The sequence below is a fragment of the Petaurus breviceps genome, unplaced genomic scaffold, assembly GCF_028583685.1.
Source record: "Petaurus breviceps papuanus isolate PSGF00001 unplaced genomic scaffold, PetGlider_PUasm1.0 174, whole genome shotgun sequence".
Classification (NCBI taxonomy): domain Eukaryota; kingdom Metazoa; phylum Chordata; class Mammalia; order Diprotodontia; family Petauridae; genus Petaurus; species Petaurus breviceps.
The window spans coordinates 21614318-21632719 of NW_027185761.1; the positions used below are offsets into that span (position 1 = coordinate 21614318).

The following is an 18402-nucleotide window of genomic DNA, read 5'->3' on the forward strand; positions in this document are numbered from 1 at the left end:
GCAAAAGAAAAGGGTTGGATTAGGTCTAAATCCTACAATCTCATAGGGCTGTTTTAGGATAAGAGAAATCACGGATTTAGAATGGAAAGGGAATTTTAGAGGCCAATATATTCCAAACACCTCATTTTACAGATGAGGAAACTGAGACCCCACTTAGCCAAAATTTACCCATAATGGAATTGAAAATGACTTTTATCACCATCATCATTGTATCATAAACAAATGTTAAATAAACACCTCCTGTAGGCAAGGGCAACTAGTTGGTGCCGCAGGAGTCAGGAGGACCTGAGTTCTTTGTGGCCCTGGGCAAGTCACTTAACCCTGTTTGCCTCAGTTTCCTCATCTGTAAAATGAGCTGGAGAAGAAAATGGCAAACTGCTCCAGTATCTTTGCCAAGAAAACCCCCAAAAAGGGGTCAGAAAGCGTCAGACATAGACTGAAACATTCAGTAACAACACTGTATGCAAGGTACTATGCTTAAGCACTGGACATGCAAAGACAAGAAAGGAAAAACCTGCCGTCAGGGAGCTTACTCTCTACTGGAAGACCCCACACGTGCCCTGCTGCTACATCCAAGGTCATTTCAGGAGGGGAAGAGTGACTAGCGACTGGGGCGGATCAGGGGAGGCATCACCAAGTGCGTATCCCCTGACCCGAGCCCAGGGAGGTAATGACCAGTGAGGGAGCCTGAGGAGTGGTCAGGCAGCTCAGGAGAGGACACAAGGAAGACAGGGTTTCTTTGAGGCAGAGACAAGGCACGAGGGCGTTCTGGGACAGAAGACGCGACTGTGGCGGGTGCACAGGAACTGGAGGAAGGGTGTCGAGTTGGGGGACGCCAGGTCGTCCAGTGTGGCTGGAATGGAGGGAAGTGAGCGGGAGTGATGATGGGCAATAAAGCTGGACAGGTAAATCGGAGCCAGACTGTGCAGTGCTTGCGATGTCAGTCTGAGGAGATTTTCCGGATGCGGTCAGACCCGGGGCCTTAGGAAGAAAATGATTTCAGCAGCTGTGCAGACAAGTGATTGGAGAAAGGAGCTCCTAGAAGCAGGGAGACCCATTAGGGGGTTATTACACTACAGGTGATGAGAGTTGAACTGTGTGTGAGTGGGAAGGAGTGAGCAGATGTGGGAGGCAGCTCAGGATCAAGGGGCTCGGACTCTAATTGGTGCTGGAGTGTGGGTGGGGAGCGATAACGGCAAAGCTGGGCACCCGGGGGCCAGGGGAATGGCAGGATTTTGGACAGAAGAAGGAAAAGAATCGATTTCCTTTGGGGCACGTTTGTTTGAGAGGCTGATGGGAAATCCGGGCAGTGATGGCTAGCAGGCAATTTGGTAGCATCGAGGAGATGAGGGCTGGACATATAGACTGGAGAATTGTCTGAGTAAAGAGAGCTGGCAGAGCAGACGTGGGCCAGTTCAACAAGGGCTATAGCAGAAAACCAAGGTTCTTAACCTGGGGCCCATGACTTCGTTTATCGAAACATTTTGATAACTTTATTCCAATATAACTGATTTCCTCTGGAATCCTGTTAATTTTATTTAGTGTGTTAATCATTATTCTGAAAAGGCTCCACCAGACTTGCCAAAAGAATTGCTGCTATAGAAAGAGAAGAGAAGAGAGGCCTTTTGAGGATTGGGGATGGGGGTGTAACTTATGCTTAAAGGATAGGAGTTAGGTAATGACCAGTGAGGGGGCCTGAGGAGTGGTCAGGCAGCTCAGGAGAGGACATAGGCCAGGAAACCCCCAGCAAGCACTCTAGGGTTTCCACATCATTTTAGGTTCATTATTTCATCAGGCCCTCACAGCAGCTCTGTAAGGTGGGTAGAGCAGGTGACCGTACCCCCATTTTACAGATGTGGAAAACTGAGGCTCAGAGGAATTAAACCATATAACTCATTAGTGACAATCAAGCTGAGCCTAGCACCTGGTCTCTGAGTTCCAGGTCTGGCAATCCTTCCTCGAAAGCTTGGTTTAGAAGGTAGAAAGACTTGATAATGAATGACAACCAAGTTACTTTATTATTGGGAAAGCCTTTGACCTTGAGAAATAGAGCACTGTGGAGCTTAACTTGGAATCAGGAAGACTGATGCTCACATCCTGCCTCCAGTGCTTCCTCAGACCTTGGGCAAATCTCTTAACCTCTCTGGGCCTCAGTCACTTCATCTGGAAAATGGGGATAATTATAGCATTTCACAGAGTTGCTGTGACAAATCAGATGAGATAATATAGTTAAAGTATTTCCTAAATAAATACGAGTTATTATTATTGTTCTGGTTCCCTGGTTGGGGTCTTTCAGTGTAAGAGTGTATTGCAGACTCAAGCCATCCAGGTTTGCTGCATTTAGGGTCCCTGCTCACACCCCTAGAGCCAAGGTCCAAGAGCTCCCCTTCCCATTGATCTGCCCACTGGGGTGGATGGGCTGCTTGGCTGGCAGAGGAGGACCTTGGGTGGGAGGAGGTGGGAAATAGAATTTCAGAGGAGCTCTTCTATGCTGCCCCCCCTTTTCCTCTGAAGCCCAGCTCTGAGATTCCCCTGTAGCACACAGTATGGCTCCCAGTCTTAGCTTCGGCATTGTCTCCTACACTGGGGCCAGAGCCAGGAGCCAGTTGGAGCCAGGAGCCAGTTCCTAGGTAGCAGCTGAAGATGCCTGGGTGTTGGCAGGTGTGCGTAGGTGTGTGGGTGCTGATGGAGCCCTTGCTGGAAATGGAGATAGGCCCTGGATGCATCTCAAACATCTCAACAGCCCAGCATGTCCAAGAGAGAATTCACTCTCTTTTCCCCACCTCCCACCCCTCTTCCATACGTCCCTATCTCTGGAAATGGGGAGAGCAGACATGCTGCACTCTCCTCCTTCTCCCTGACTGGTCAGAGTGAAGTTCAGTACCACCAACCAGCCAAGAGCAGGGGTTTGGTATGGAATCAGCCAGCTAGAGGCCTTCCGCTCCTTCACCAAGCCCTGGGGCCATTGGCCTTGCTATGGTAGTGAGCATAAAATAACAGCTCCCTTTTTTGTAATACTTCAAAGACGAAAGTGCTTTCTATACAGTCTTTGAGTAATACAAGCACAGTTCTTAGAGAATCAGGGAGGAGAGAGTGCTGAGCTCAGAGTCAGGGAGCCCTGGGTTCAAATCCAGCCTCAGGCAGTTCTCTCTGAGCCTGTTTCCTCCTCTGTAGATCAGAGATAATGATTGCCCCCAACCCCACAGCATTGTTGTGAGGCTCATATTAAAGCGTGTGTGTGTGTGTGTGTGTGTGCACATACAGTATTTCATTTGAGCCTAATTGATATATAACAGACACACATATATAAATATATAGATATGTGTGTGTGTGTATCTCACTTTGGAAACCTTCAAGCTCTGTTAATGTCAGCTATTATTTATGTATATAAATTATAATATATAATCATATATAGCCATATGTGATTATATTTTTATGATAGGTGTCTGTTACATATAATAGTTATGTTTGTCTGTTTATATATTATGTATAAGTTATGTTTTTATATATAACTATTACATATGTTGTGAGGCTCAAATGAAATATGTAATATATCATGTACATGTTATATATGCTATATAATTGTGTGTATATATATATGCATAACTTTGGAAACCTTCAATTTTCTTAAATGTCTGCTGTTATTATTCTGGCATTTGAATGGGTGATATGACTGAAATTTGAGAGAGAAGTGACTTCTCCCAGGATGTCTGGTTAGTAGTGACTTCACATGGTGCCCAGAGCATAGTAGGCGTTTAATAAATGATGACTGATTGATTGCTATCAAACTGAGTCCTGACTGCAGCTCCCCTGACTAAATCTTGTGTTCTTTCTACTTTAAGAGCAAAAATAAAATCTGCCCATGCCCCCAAGAAGTTAATGAATGGCCTTCTTAGAGAGTGTGGTAGAAAGGATTCTCAACTGGGAAGTCAGGAGACCTGGGTTCTCATTCTAGTTCTGTTCCTAACTGACCCAGAGATTTTAGCCTGAGTTTCCTCATCTGTTAAATGAAAGAGTTGGGTTGAATGAGCCTTCTTTAAATAATTAGTGAACATCGAAAAGCTTGATTATGCTAAGTGCCACCAGATGAATAGCTGGTGTGAGTATCCAGCAGGAGAGAGCCCAGTGAAAGCCGGAGAGAGTCCAGGAGGCTCGTGAAGGAGGCATGGCTTGAGAAAAGAGGTCGGAGCCTTCAGGAATTGGGGGAATGGGCTCCCACATGTGACTGACCAGCCCAAGTCTCTAAGGCCCTCCTGGATCAATTTGCTTCTTGGAGAGAGAAACAAGACAAGGCATTTCTGCGGAGCTATTGTGTTCCTAAGGGAGCCAGGGGAATAGTCTGGTCTCAGCGGGAGAGTGAAAGAGTAAATCAGTGCCTATCTGGAAAGCTGCCCCATCCAGGCAGAGAGAGGGAGATGCTCCAGCTAGGGAGGCAGAGCCCTTAGCTAGAAGGCTCCAGCTGCCAGATTTGACCCCCCTTGTCTATCCTCCCAACCTTTCCAAAGGTCAGAAGCCCCTCTCCAGAGCTGGGGGTCCAAGGCTCATTGGGCCCTAGGCACAAGGCTATAAGTGACAAAGGAAGCACCAGCTGACATTGGCAGAGGAAGTTTCATCACCAGGCATTCCCTCTGACAAGGAAATCATAGCTAAATCCCTCCAAAATGGGGAAAGCGGATTTAGATTCAGGAGGACTTGTGTCAGAATCTCACCTCTGGTGCTTCTGACACAGACCCACACAGTCTCACTTGCAGCCTCTCGGTACATTGGTCTACCCTAAGGACTTTCTTTTATTATTCAGAGACAAAGAGGGGTTCAAAAGTGTGCTATTCAAATATTTACAGTTTCAAAATGTTTTCAGTATTCCATGAGGATCAACATAACACCCAGGACCCCGAAGTCTCTCTAGCCAGTCTACACACAGGCAGGCATCACCTGTCCTAGCCTAGAAATACACTTCTGAATAATGAGCTCTGGAGATCCACACCCAAACACCCTTTCTATTGGACTCGGCTTTATACACAGAATTAGCTCGAAAGGATGCCCTTTCCTCCTTGTACTGGGCTCTCTGGGGCTCAATCACTACCCCACACTCAAAAAGTCAACAGATCCATGTTCTGTTCTCTCCCTGTTACACCCTCTTGTTTCACTCAGTAATCTCTCTGTGCTCCCTATCCCAAACATACCTTGGATCCAGGTCTCACCACCTGAACACACACACTCAAGTACCAGCATCATGGGAACTCTAGATGGTGAGTCTTTAAAGAACTTGGGAATACATATGCTTGTTAGTTAGTGAGCCAGCAAAAGCTATTAATCACTTCCTATGGGCCAGGTGTATGTTAAGCTCTGGGGGATACAGAGACAAGAAAATCTGCCCTAGAGAGTGAGTGTACAGTCTAATGGGGAAGACAACATGTGCACCATGGATGCCCGTAGAGACATAACTACTTCTCTTCCCCAAAAACCCTCAACCTTAGCTATGACCTTGGACATAGTTTCCTCGTCTATAAAATTAAGTTGACTTGGCTGATTTTTGATACTCCTTCTAGCTCTATCCACCGTGATTGAGTCCTCCCTATGGAGAGGGACAACACTGACTGGAAAGTGCCTAACCTAGGTTCTTGTATACATGAAGGACTTAATCACTGCTGACAGAATGCTCGACATGGAATGGGGGGGGGCACTGGTTAAAGGAGAGGAATTCTATCCTTTTGGAACCTAGGAATGCAGAAGCGTGACCAAAGGGCCCCGTGTGACAGATCAACCAGGAGGAGGGTGGGGGAAGGAGGGTCAGCATTTTGGGACCCCCTGTTGTTTGCTTTGGCCCTTTCTGTCTGTCCCTGTCTCCCCGGTCCAGTGAGAGCCTGATTACCTCATGGAGGAAGCAGTGAGTTGTATTCCCACTAAGGGCAACGGTGCTGTCCTTGAGGGGGAGACAAGGCTAAAACACCTAAAGCAGGGAGAGTTAAGGTTCAGTAATTCAGAGAGTGGAAAGGTCCCTGGAGTTTGGGGGTATTCTGGGAAGCTTCCAGGAAGCATAATAACAATAGTAATCATAGTAATTACTAACTTTTAGATAGCACTTCGAGACCGGCAAGCACTTTACACATTATCTCACTTGATCCCCACAACAGCCCTGGGTGTTATTATTACCCCCATTTTACAGATGAGGAAACTAAGGCAGAGCTTAAGTGACTTAACCAGGGTCTTACTGCTAAGTAAATGCCTGAGGCAAGATTCAAATTCAGAATTTTCTGACTCCAAAGTCATGTCACACAGCTGCCTACAGTACCAAATGGAAAAGAAGAATGTATTTGAAATGAGGAGAATTGGGTTCAAATCTTGTCTTGGCCACTTGCTATCTGGGTAAACTTCAGCAGGAAATTTTAACCTTTTTGTGTGTGCCTCAGTTTGACCATCTGTAAAATGGAGAGGTACTGTGATGTAAAGAAGATGGCCTTGGAGGTGGAAAAACCTGGGTGTAAGACCCGGTCTAGTCCATGCCGGCTGTCATGACAGCTCCCTCAAGACCATAGATCGTACCCGATGGAAGCAAGTGCTCTCCATCTCCAGACGGACGCAGGGGACAGCCTGAAGCATGTTTCTATCTTAGACATGGCTAATACAGGAGGTTGTTTTGCTAGACTATGTATTTTTGTAGCAGGTTCTATTTTCTTACTTTCTCGATGGGAAGAGGAAAGAAGGTAGGAGGGGGAGATTTTGGATCCGAAAAGAAAAGAAAATTATTTTTTTTAAGAACCTGTAGGTTTCAAAGTAGGAGCTTCTCATTCTTCATTGGTAGTTCCCAAGACCATCAAAGTCCCAGGGCTAGACCAAACCCTGCACCCCACTCGACCCCCAGACCACTGCCTTGCCTACTTTAAGAGATCGTGTTTGCAAAGTGCTTTGTTAAGGCTTGCAGAATGTCAGCATTTAGTGGATTTGGATGGATGGTGTAGAGAGTCAAGACAGTATCCCAATATATGGAAAGAGGTCTGGATGGGAAGTCAGGAGGCCTGAGTTTTAGCCCTCTCTTCTCACTTTGCTGTGAATCTTTAGTCAAATCACTCCCCTTCTCTTGATCTCCCCATGAACATGAAGGAGTTCATAACCTAGAGTATGTGAACTTTAAAAAATATATTTTTATAATTATAGTACAATATAATTCATTTCCTTTGTAATCCTAGGTATTTGTGTACATTTAGAAACATTATTCTGAGAAAGGGTCTCCTAGCCTCCACCAGACTGCCCAAAAGGGCCCAGATTAAAGCTGGACTCTTCCACCAGCCCCACATTCCATAGGCAAGCTTCCCACCTGGACCTAATGCTATCCAGACCCTTCCCCTCCCCCCTTCCTTCTGCTGTAGGCTCTTCATATTTCCCTTCTTCCCTCGGTTCAGATCCAGGTTGGGAATTTCAACCAGACCATCGCCACACTGCAACTGGGTGGGAGCGAGACAGCCATCACCGTCTCTGTCGTCATCTGTAGCATTCTACTCCTCCTGTCCATCGTGGGTAAGAAAGGAGAGTGACCCTGGGCCCTCAGGTCTGCCCTCCCTCCTTATTAGCACACTCAGACCTCACCACTTCATGCTGGGAAGGAGATTGGGATTGGGCAGATTGGGACCCCCACCATCCCTCACCGCTGCCTGCTGACCCACACAGCCTTTTCCCCAGCTCACTTCCACCTCATCTCAAGCCTCTTTAGGGCTCTAAGCAGTTGCAACAGGTGGTTGGATAGGTAGCCTGGGTCCAGAGTAAAAGATGGGATGCCAGGAAAAGGACTTTTAACTTTCTTCTGGAGGCAGTAGGGAGCCACTGATGGTTCATGAGTGGCAAAGTTCATGGTGAAACAGTGTCCTAGGAAAAATAAATTTTCTGGAAGTGTATGCGGTATTCTATATAGAATATTATATTATCACTCAATTAACAAACATTTATTAAAGGCCTCTTTCTTATAAGGCACTGTAGGAGAAATGTAAGAACCCTCAGGAAGTGTTGCTTGACCTAATAACTTTCATTTCCTAGAAAAAGGATGGTGGAATCCATTGGTGCTGCTGGGTGGATGTCTGCTCCCAAGGGAATTAATCTTGACAGCAAGTAGAGCTCTTTACTTAGCAGCTTTCCACATACTACTTCAATCTGGGCTTCGCCTGTACCTAAGAAAGCTTCAACACAGAAGTTTTACCCTAACTAGACCCTTACTAATTTCTCATTTCCTGTCCCCTTCCCCTGCTGCATGGGCCTTTCCCTCTAAGATTATCTTCCTTCTACTCTCCATGTATCTCCTACATACCTGTTTATACACGTGTTATCTCTTCCACTAGAATGTAAGCTCCTTGAGGACAGGGACTGTTTTTGTGTTTTTATCCTTCTTTGTATCCCACCATTTAGCACAGTGCCTGACACATTGTGAGGGCTTAATAAATGCCTGTTGATTGATTGATTAAGACATGGTCTTCAATAAGTATTTTAAAATCTCCCCCCTTCTGCCAAAAAAGAGACATACTCTCTCCCCTCAAGGAGCTTGCATTCATACTAAGGAGACCACATGCACACAGCACATGGATACACATTCATACACACACACAAGCACACATACATGCATGCCTGTGCACACACACAAAGAAATAACCTTGCCAGGCAGTCTGTATGGATTAAGAGCCAAGTGAACGGTCCAGCTAATATGCACATTGAAGCAAAGCTCAGCCTGGGCTGGGGTGACCAGAGAAGGCTTGAGCAGGACTAGGAATGATGATTTTAATATGCCCAGCTTCTCTGTGGAAAGAGGAATTCCCCCTTCCCATGCCTGAGCCCTGGAGACAGATGAGACTTGTTAGCTAAGGGTCTCACGCTCCATGCAAAGGATCACAGAGCAAAGAGCCAGGGACTCCTGGCTGACCCCGACCCTCCTTCCTCCTCTTTCCCCAGGGCTGTTTGTTTTCTGTACCAAGAGCCGCAGAGCTGAGAGATACTGGCAGAAAACCTTACTACAGATGGAAGAGATGGAGTCCCAGATCCGTGAAGAAATCCGAAAAGGTGATGGAGACTGGGCAGGGGAAGCCCCCAGGTCAGGCAGACACCAGGCAGAATGTAATGGAAAGAGCAGTGGGTTGGAAGTTAGTAGACCTGTGTTCCAGATAGATCCCTGCCCCACAATGGCTGTATGACCTTGGGTGAGTCACCTCATCTTTAAAGGAGAGAATCAGACTGGATAATCCCTAACATCCTTTTCAGGTTTACAATTCCAAATGATTTGAGAACTTGATAATAGACAGTATAAGAGGCCTCATGCCCAAGAACTGACCAGTATTCAGCCAGGAATATATGTGTAGACTGGGAATACAACCTCTGAGAGACTGTCCTGACTGGACCCCACCACCCCAAGTATCTCTGCTGTCCTGGAGGTATTGAATGGGAAGAAGCCTAAGGCAGCCTTAGCTGGGTAGGATGAAATCATCACAGGAGGGTGTGTGGCTCACAGCTCTCCTGGGTTTTCTAACCAACAGGCTTTGCTGAACTGCAGACGGACATGACAGACCTGACCAAAGAGCTGAACCGAAGCCAAGGCATCCCCTTCCTGGAGTACAAGCACTTTGTGACCCGAACTTTCTTCCCCAAGGTCAGAAGCACCTCTGTTCGGAGCCCGAGTCCTCCTTGAGGCCCCCAGTGACATGGAACCTTAAACACACTCATTGTTGCCTGCCTTATGGTGCAGGACAAAGAGTCAGTATGAGAACAGGGAAGGTACACGGGTTCTAGTCCAGGTTCTGCCATGCCTTAACGCACTTTTCTAAGTCTCAGTATTCTCATCCATCAAATGGCCAAAGTAATGACTAATATGCCACCCCCTCGGGGCTGTTGAGAGGACAAAATGAGATAATGGATGAAAAACAGTTTCATCTTCTGTAAATGAGACTAGCTGATGTCTAAAGTTCATTTCATCTCTAAATCCAAATCTCCAGCCTATGACCCTGACCCAGGTGTTTTTTTTGTCCTCCACTTGACAGAGGAGGAAACTGAGGCTCAGCTTACTAGTAGCTAAGCCCAGAGTATTTCTTCCTTCTCCTGCTTCCCCAGCTTATGTCTTTTTCCAGTGGACTACATGGTTTTCCAGGCAGTGTCCCAGTGGAAAAAGTCATGGTGTATATGTGGGGAAGGCAGCCAGTCCCTAGGTGGATAAATCTTATCTTCCCTCCCCAGATCTTCCTTCAGCCATCCTGACACCAGGGTAAATGGTTGTGGTGGATGGTTCCTTTCTGCCCAGAGTCTGTTTGTGCCCATGCTCCCGGGAGGCTGTTTCCCAGTTTCCATGCTCCACCCCAGAAATGGCCACATCCCCACCCTGTTTGTGGATGAGATGCATCCAGCCCATGGGCCTCCCTCCTCCTGGTGTCCATTTGGCAACACCATCTGCCGCCTACACAGCATACATGAGCCCAGTGTTCCTGGGGGCCCCATTGGGTGGCTGCCTCTCCCTCTAGTCTTTCCTCTCCCCTGCCTGGGCAATGATAGATTTGTCCAACTACCTTTGGGAAGGTAAAAGGTGAACTCAGAAAAACTCCAGCTTTGCTGGAGAATGCCATTCATACCCCAGGCCACGAAGTCTGTAACTGCTGGGTTCTTCATTGGGGGATGCCAAGGCAACCCCGCTGCTTCCCAGATTTCCAGGTGGTTCATTTTACTGAGCTGGCGAGATGGTCCCCTTTTCCCCAGCCCCATGCTTGGAAAGTATTACCACTGGAAAGAGACACCAAGTCTTTCTGGTTGTTTGTGTCCTAACACATCCTTTAAGAAAAACAAAAGCCTTCCTAACTTCCTTCCTCCAGGGCAGCCTGGAGCTCTGGCTTTCTGCTTAGAAAGCCAGAAAGGGCTGAAGGGCCGTGGGGGAAGCACCCAGGGCTGAAGGGGCTCAGAGCTGGCTTGTCCAGGTCACAGGCCAAAGGAAGCCTCTGCCCTGCAGAGGCAGCTGAGGGCCAGTGGAGGATGGAGGTGGAGGGAGGATTTTGTATTCCCTCCTCAGAGTGTGGCTTTCCACTCCATGACTCCCTCCCATCTTTCCCCTGGCTTTTGTTTCCTTGCAGTGTTCTTCCCTCTATGAGGAGTGCTACATTCTGCCTTCCCAGCCACTCAACTCCCAGGGGGGAGCTCAGGTCCAGGAAACTCATCCGCTGCTATTGGGGGAGTGGAAAGTGAGTATGGCAGACACAGCCCCTGCCCGGAGACCTTGGAGCCCCATGGCCACGGACCAGATCCTCTCCATTACAGACAGTCATTTCCTCTTCTGTCCCCCTTCGAGACTTTAGAGGCACAAAGACATGAGATATGTGTCCCTCAGCCTTCCTGTTGGACTTCTTATCTAACTGGGCCTCCCTAGGATTTCAGGGAACTCAACCCTCAGCCCTCTTCCCTCCCATTCTCAATCATTCTTGGGGGGGTCCACCAGTGAGGGATGGGGGCAGGGGGAAACAGACAGCCTAAGACAGAGCACACTTACAGCAGCCAGCATTGCCCATCACCCCCTAAAGCAAGCCCATTTATTGTTATCATTTCTTTCCCCCTCACTTTGGCGAGACACTTGGGGTTAAGTGACTTACCCAGGGTCACACAGTGACTTTAGATTTGAACTCAGGTCCTCCTGACTCCAGGGCCAGTGCTCTGTTCATTGCACCACCTAGCTGCCCCTATCTAAGGCCTTTCTGCAATTTTTTATGTGAAGGGAGTCTGGCATATGTACCATTCCAGACCTCTATCACACTCATGGATGATGCCACCTTAGTAAGCTGATGGGTTCTGCCCGTGTACCAGTCCCCAAGTACATATGGTTTTCTACCAACATTGTGACATTGATATCTATTGGCATAGTCTCACTGGCTTCATATGGCGGCTACTCCCTCTGCTTCCTTCTGCCTTCCTTCCTTAATTGTACCCAAGTGCAGCCTCTGCACCTCCCGCTCCCTGTTTCACTTTTGGCTCCCAGAGCTAAGAAGTGGTGGGCCCTGGGAGGGAAGCAGTGAGGATAGGAGAAGAGAAGGGGGTGGGCTGGCCTAGGGAGGGCCTTCCCACCCACAGTGGCTTCGCTGCCCCTCTGCAGATCCCCGAGAGCTGCCGGCCCAACATGGAGGAAGGCATCGCCCTGTTCTCCACCTTACTCAGCAACAAGCACTTCCTCATCATCTTTGTCCATGCTCTGGAGCAGCAGAAGGATTTTGCTGTTCGAGACAGGTCAGTGCCACTCTGGGGGTCTGTTCTCTCTGCTCCTCCTCGAAGCCCCAGCACGAGACGCGCCTTGGTCATCCTCAGCCTTCCTTCCTACGCCTCACGTTCCCCAGAAGTAACGCTGTGTCTCGGCTTGGCTAGTAATCATTACTATAATGATGGACCTCCACTCCCCCGCCTTTCTGGGGTCCCAGTGAGCTTTAAATGCTGCTGTTAATTCCCAGACCTAAGAGATTATGGCGGTAACTCTGGGGAGAGGAGTGTGAATGGCATTGGGTGCCATTAGCCTGGGAGCCATGGAGAGCCTTGAAGGCCAGATCTCTGAATCCTGTTGCCAAGTAGTAATTCACATATGACCGCATCCCATTAAGGGAGGATCCTGTCATCCCTGACACGCTGCACAGTGTTCTTCCTGCCCCACCTTTGTAGAAATTGCCTCAAGCCTAGAAGGCTCTTCTTCCCCAGCTCTACTGCGAAGCTCCCTAGACACCTTCCTACACTGATCCCTATGATTGTTGATGCCGTCCCACCCCAACAAAGTCGCTTTGTCTTTACTTTGTGTATATATATTTTGTGCAGTGTGGCATGGTGGAGAGAGTTGGCCTTGGAGCTAACAAGAACTGAGTTCAAATCCAGCCTCTCACACATACTGGCTGTGTAATCCTGGGCAAATCATGGCACCCCAAGTCAACGATGTCAAACACAACTAGAAATGGGGACCACTAATCCATACATAAGGATCCCTGTGGGCTGCATGTAAACTTAGTTTTAAAATGTAATATTTGTTATGGATGTTGTTCAGTCATTGTTTGCTAGAAGGGTTTTATTTTGCTATTGTTACTGATCTTTAGTGGAAGGAGAGAAAGTAAGTGTTTGTTAATTGGGGAAAATAATAAAATGCAATTAAAAAGAAAGGGTGTAAGCTGCCTGAAGGCAAGAACTATTGATATATGGTCTCAGGGTCCCCATTGCTTGGCACCATAACTCATCATTGTTGAATTGAGCTGGTTCCCGGTACCCTCACCCTCAGGTGCAACCTGGCCTCCCTGCTCACCATTGCTCTGCATGGCAAGCTGGAATACTATACCAGCATCATGAAGGACCTGCTTGTGGACCTCATCGATGCCTCGGCCTCCAAGAATCCCAAGCTGATGCTTCGCCGGACGGAGTCGGTGGTGGAGAAAATGCTCACCAACTGGATGTCTATCTGCATGTACAGCTACCTGCGGGTAAGGGAAGGGTCCAGAATGGGGGCACTCAGGGGAGTGCAGGGCGGCACGCTCAAGCCTCCTTCTGGGGCCCGTGGAGACTGCTGCAGCTCTCAAGATCTTGGGGCCTAATTTAGTCTCACTCAATTTAATTCAAGAGGCTTTTCCCAAGTACTAGCCATGTGCCTAGACCTGTGCTAAGTGCCTGGGAAGCATTCCAGAGAAGCTTCAAGGTGGGGTTCCTGTCCCTAAAGAACCCACAGTATGACAGGGGAGACAGGGTAAGGTAATCGTGGTGCCTGCCCTGACAGCTGGAGGAGAAGGCCAGTGGAGGGGAAATCGGTGTGGGTTCAAGTGGTCAGTCAGTAAGACTTGTGCTAGGCCTTGGATTGTTGAAAAGAAAAAGGGAGGATATTTCTAGTTTGGAGGAATACAGCAAATGCCCCCTCCCCAGGCTCTGCCCTCCACAGGCCTCATCTGGGGTATTGGGTTCAGTTGTGGGCACCATGGTTTAAGAAAGACATTGCTAGATTCGAGAGCAGCTAGCAGGGCTAACTAAGGCCTTTAGGTTTGTTCCCTAGTATGACATTTAATCAAAGATCCTAGGGGTGTTTAGGTTGGAGAAGAGAAGGCTCAGGGGTCCCAGTGACTACATTCAAGTGTTTGAAGGGCCTTTGTATAGATGGGAGAGATTAGACTCATTATGTTTGGTCCTAGGGGCATAACCCCACAGGGGGAATAACCAAGAACAGTGGAAGGAAGATGGAAAAGAGACCAATTAAGCTCTAGATGTCAGGAAAAACATCTTGTGGATTAGAACTGTCCCAGAGTGTACAGTGGACCTTGAGGGGTGATGGGTTCCCCTTCTTCAGAGGCCTTCATGGAGAAGCTACAACCAGTCATCAGGTGTACTGTTGGGGGAAAGGGGATTCCTTCTGTGTTAAGCCTGGTCCTGATGTCTGATGAGATTCCCTTCCAGCTCTGAATGGCACAAACAAACATCCCAAGGTGGGGAAATGAACAGAGTATGTGTGCTGTGAAGTAATGTGTGTAGCGGATAAAGGGTGCAAAGCCAAGCACGAGCAGCTTTCCAGAGGACAGCTGCTGTGAACAGCTTTTAAGGTTCTGATTACATAGTATAGTGAACACTCTATTCAATAACAAATCAGAGCAAAACATTCACAGTAAATCAAGGTACAGCATTCACAATATTACAGCTTATCACAGATGATCAAAATACAGCATTCACAACAACTCATCAGAAAACAGCCACATAGTTTTCACCACAGTGGTCACACAATTTTAAACAAAGTACAATCACTTAGTCAATCAATCACTTAGTAATTCAATCATTCAGTCATCCTTAAGGAGGAAGGGTCACAAAATACAAAAGTCAAAGTTCTCTACTGATGGGGTACAGTAAGTTACAATATCAGTCACTACTCAGCACTCTCTTAAGGGGTAGTGTAAAATACACAAGCCATCCACCCCTCAGTCACAAATAAGTTATAATCTACAGTATCCAAGTAAAGTCTTCTTTCTTTCTTTTTTTTTGGGGGGGGGGTCTTTATTAATTTGTTTACTTTTAGTTTACAAGATTCATTACCACAATTCCTTGAGTTTTAAATTTTCTCTCCCTTCTCCTCCCACCCCCCCATGGTGGCATACAATCAAGTATAGTATCTGCAAGTACTTTCACATTAGGCATTAGTCAGGTTATAAAGAAGGATTATAACAGATGGAATGAAGAATGGGAAAGAGGAAACAAAACCAAACAAGAAAACGAAAAAGGGAAGGTAGTTTGCTTCAATCTAGGTTCAATCTCAGTTCTTTATCTGGATGTAAACATCTCTCTCCATCATGAGTCCTTTGGGTTTGACTTATGATTCTGGATTGCTGAGAAGAGTCCAGTTTATTAAAGTTGGTCATCACATATATGTTGTGTCTGTAATTGTATACAAATTCCTCCTGGCTCTACTCTTCTCACTCAGCATCAGTTCATATAAGCCTCTTCAGGTAAATATGAAGTCTATCTGCTCCTCGTTTCTTATTGCACAATAGTATTCCATAACATGCATATATCACAACTTGTTCAGCCTTTCCCCAATTGATGGGCACCCCCTTAATTACAAATTCTTTGCTACCACAAAAGGAGCTTCTATAAATATTTTTGTACATATGGGTCTTTTTCCCACTTCTATGATCTCTTTGGGATACAACCCTAGAAGTGGTATTGCTGGGTCAAAGGGTATGAAATTATTTATAGCCCTTTAGGCATAATTCCAGATTGCTTTCCAGAATGGTTGGATCAGTTCACAACTCCACCAGCAATGCATTAGTGTTCCAATTTGTCCACATCCTCTCCAGCATTTGTCATTTTCCTGTTTTGTCATCTTGGCCAATCTGACTGGTGAGATGTGGTACCTCAGAGTTGTTTTGATTTGCATTTCTCTAATCAATAGTGATTTAGAGCATTTTTTCATATGCTTATAAATATCTTTAATTTCTTCCTCTGTACACTACCTGTTCATATCCTTTGACCATTTATCAATTTGGGAATGACTTGTATTCTTATAGATTTGACTCAACTCTCTGTATATTTTAGAAATGAGTCCTTTATCAGTGACATAGGTTGTTTTTGGGATAAGAACTCACTATTTTACAAAAACTGCTGGGAAAACTGGAATATAGTATGGCAGAAACTGGACATAGACCATTATCTAACACCATATACCAAAATCAAGTCTAAATGGGTGCATGATCTAGGTATAAAGGCTGATACTCTAAGCAATCTGGGAAAGCAAGGAATAGTTTACCTGTCAGATTTGTGGAGAGGGGAAGACTTTATGACCAAACAAGAATTAGAGGGCATTATAAAATGCAATATGGATAATTTTGATTACATTAAATTGAAAAGCTTCTGTACAAACAAAGCCAGTGTGACCAGGATTAAGAGGCAAGTGGAAAATTGGGAAAGAATTTTTACAACCTAGTAAAGTCTTCTTTCAGCTTGACTTGGGGTGGTCTCTCAGATTCCCTGTGTCCCCTTCCATGGTCCCAGCTCCTACCTGGATTCACCAAACTGTCACCTGGGTTCAAAGGCAGAAAGTTCCCTGCTCCTTGTCCAGCTCTCCATGCTGTTCCTGTTCCATGCTGAAGCTCACAATATCTAGCCCACCTTAAATCCTTCACTCTTTTCCCAGGAAGTCAAGGCTTAAGAAAGCCACAAACAGGTTCATACAAAGTACCAGTATCACAGTCATGCTTCCTCAGTCTTCAACAGCTCCCAGGAGAAGCTGGTAGCTCCCCAGCAGAAGCTCTAGCTGGTTCCCAGAATCAAAATCACTTCACCCAGGTTCCCAAAATCAAAATCATTCTCTCCATCCTGGGCCTTTCCTCTTCAGCTTCCTAGGCAGCAGCTGCTTCTGCCTCCATGAAGCTTATCCCAAGGTGTTCTGACTCACCCTCTCTGGGGCTTTTCCTTATATACAGTATTGCTTCTCCCTTTTCAGCCCCTTCCTGTTATGTCAGCCACAGGAGTTCATACCCTCTGTTTCTTTAACAGAGGCTTAATTTGAACTAGGTGCTAAGTACTTGTGAGCTTCACAATAAAAGGAGCTTCAAATTTCATTCCTATTACAAAGGGTCAGCCTTAGAGTCAGAAAAGCCTGATCTGTACTGGCAAGTCATTTAAGATCTCCAGCCCCTAGAACCCTCCAGTACTGTAGGCTGCAGAAAAATTGTTAGCTATGTTTGTAGAAAGAGTTTTCTTACCAACAATTTTTTTCACTGATGGAATCACAGATATGGCCCCTGCTGTATGATAGTGAAGTCATAAGTCACTGGAGAAGAGGGTTTATGCAGGGGAGTAGGAGGAGATACAATTGAATGGCTGGGCTGGGGCCAGACACTGTAGGGCTTTGAATGTCAGGCCAAAGAAGTTGGTACTGGACAGTTATTCAATGTTCTTGAGTGGGGAGTTTGAAATGATGGAATTGGTACTGTAAGAAGATTCACAAATGATACAACTCAGTCTCAGAGAATCACAAATAAGGCGTCTCTGGTCTACCACCAGCTGCTAGGGAGGAATTGTGCCTGTCAGTCCATGGGGCATCAATAACAATGACTTAAATCCCTAGAGCTCTTAGAAGTTTGCAGAACACTTTCCTTCTCCCAGCGCTCCAGTGAGCACTGAGCTCTGAGGACGGTTGTGGGAGCAGAGGATCTTAGCCCTGGAAGACCCTTTCAGTATCATTTAGCTTAGGTCCTTCCTTTTACAGGGGGAAAAACTGAGGCCCAGAGAAGGAGAGTGATGTGCTCAACTGGTTAACCCAAAGCTGGGATGAGAACTCAGTTCTCCTGATGACCAGACCAGTAAGATGTAGTTTCTTTAAAAGGAAAATTATTTTTATCCCCTTTTGTAAATAAGGAAATAGAGGCTCAGAAAGGTTGTCACTTACCCATGGGGGACCAGCTAGCCAGAGTCAGAGCCTGAGTTCAAACACAGGTCTCTGGACACCAAGCTTATCACTGTTTCTATGATACCACAGTACTGAGACCTCAGAAACAGAAGCCTGGGGAAGCATCCAATCCACCATTCAACAAGAAATGGGTAGTTTGGGGCCCATTGCACGGGCTGCTTTCTCAGAGTCCCAGACTTGGCTCTGTGATGGCTGATGCAGTTTGCCCGGGGGGGGGGGATCCTGGTTACACATGAGGCACTTGGCAGGCTTTGTGTAAGCAGCCTTGGCACCCTAGGCACCCCTAGACCTGGAACTGGTCTAGAACTGATTAAAGTCAGAACTGTATTGGCTCTGTCGATGATGAAGACTGTGTAGTGGGGGGAGCCAAAGACAGTGTCGGGCTAGGTATACTCTCTGTGCCCTGCCTCAGAGGGCAAAACTGAAAGGCTTGTGTCCTACAGAGGACAGACCCTGACACACATAGACATCCCCTCACACAGGTATGTAAACAC

The 18402-nt window shown here is 46.7% G+C and overlaps 1 protein-coding gene across 1 annotated transcript in view; it reads left to right on the forward strand.

The window, feature by feature from the left end:
* PLXND1 (plexin D1) overlaps positions 1 to 18402 on the forward strand; it is a 204848-nt gene that overhangs the window by 147791 nt on the left and 38655 nt on the right. Inside the window, exons 20-25 of the mRNA XM_069083882.1 lie at positions 7401 to 7515; positions 8932 to 9039; positions 9510 to 9622; positions 11085 to 11192; positions 12095 to 12225; positions 13250 to 13448. Of these exons, the coding sequence (XP_068939983.1) occupies positions 7401 to 7515; positions 8932 to 9039; positions 9510 to 9622; positions 11085 to 11192; positions 12095 to 12225; positions 13250 to 13448 (774 nt within the window). The remainder of the gene's footprint in view (positions 1 to 7400; positions 7516 to 8931; positions 9040 to 9509; positions 9623 to 11084; positions 11193 to 12094; positions 12226 to 13249; positions 13449 to 18402) is intronic.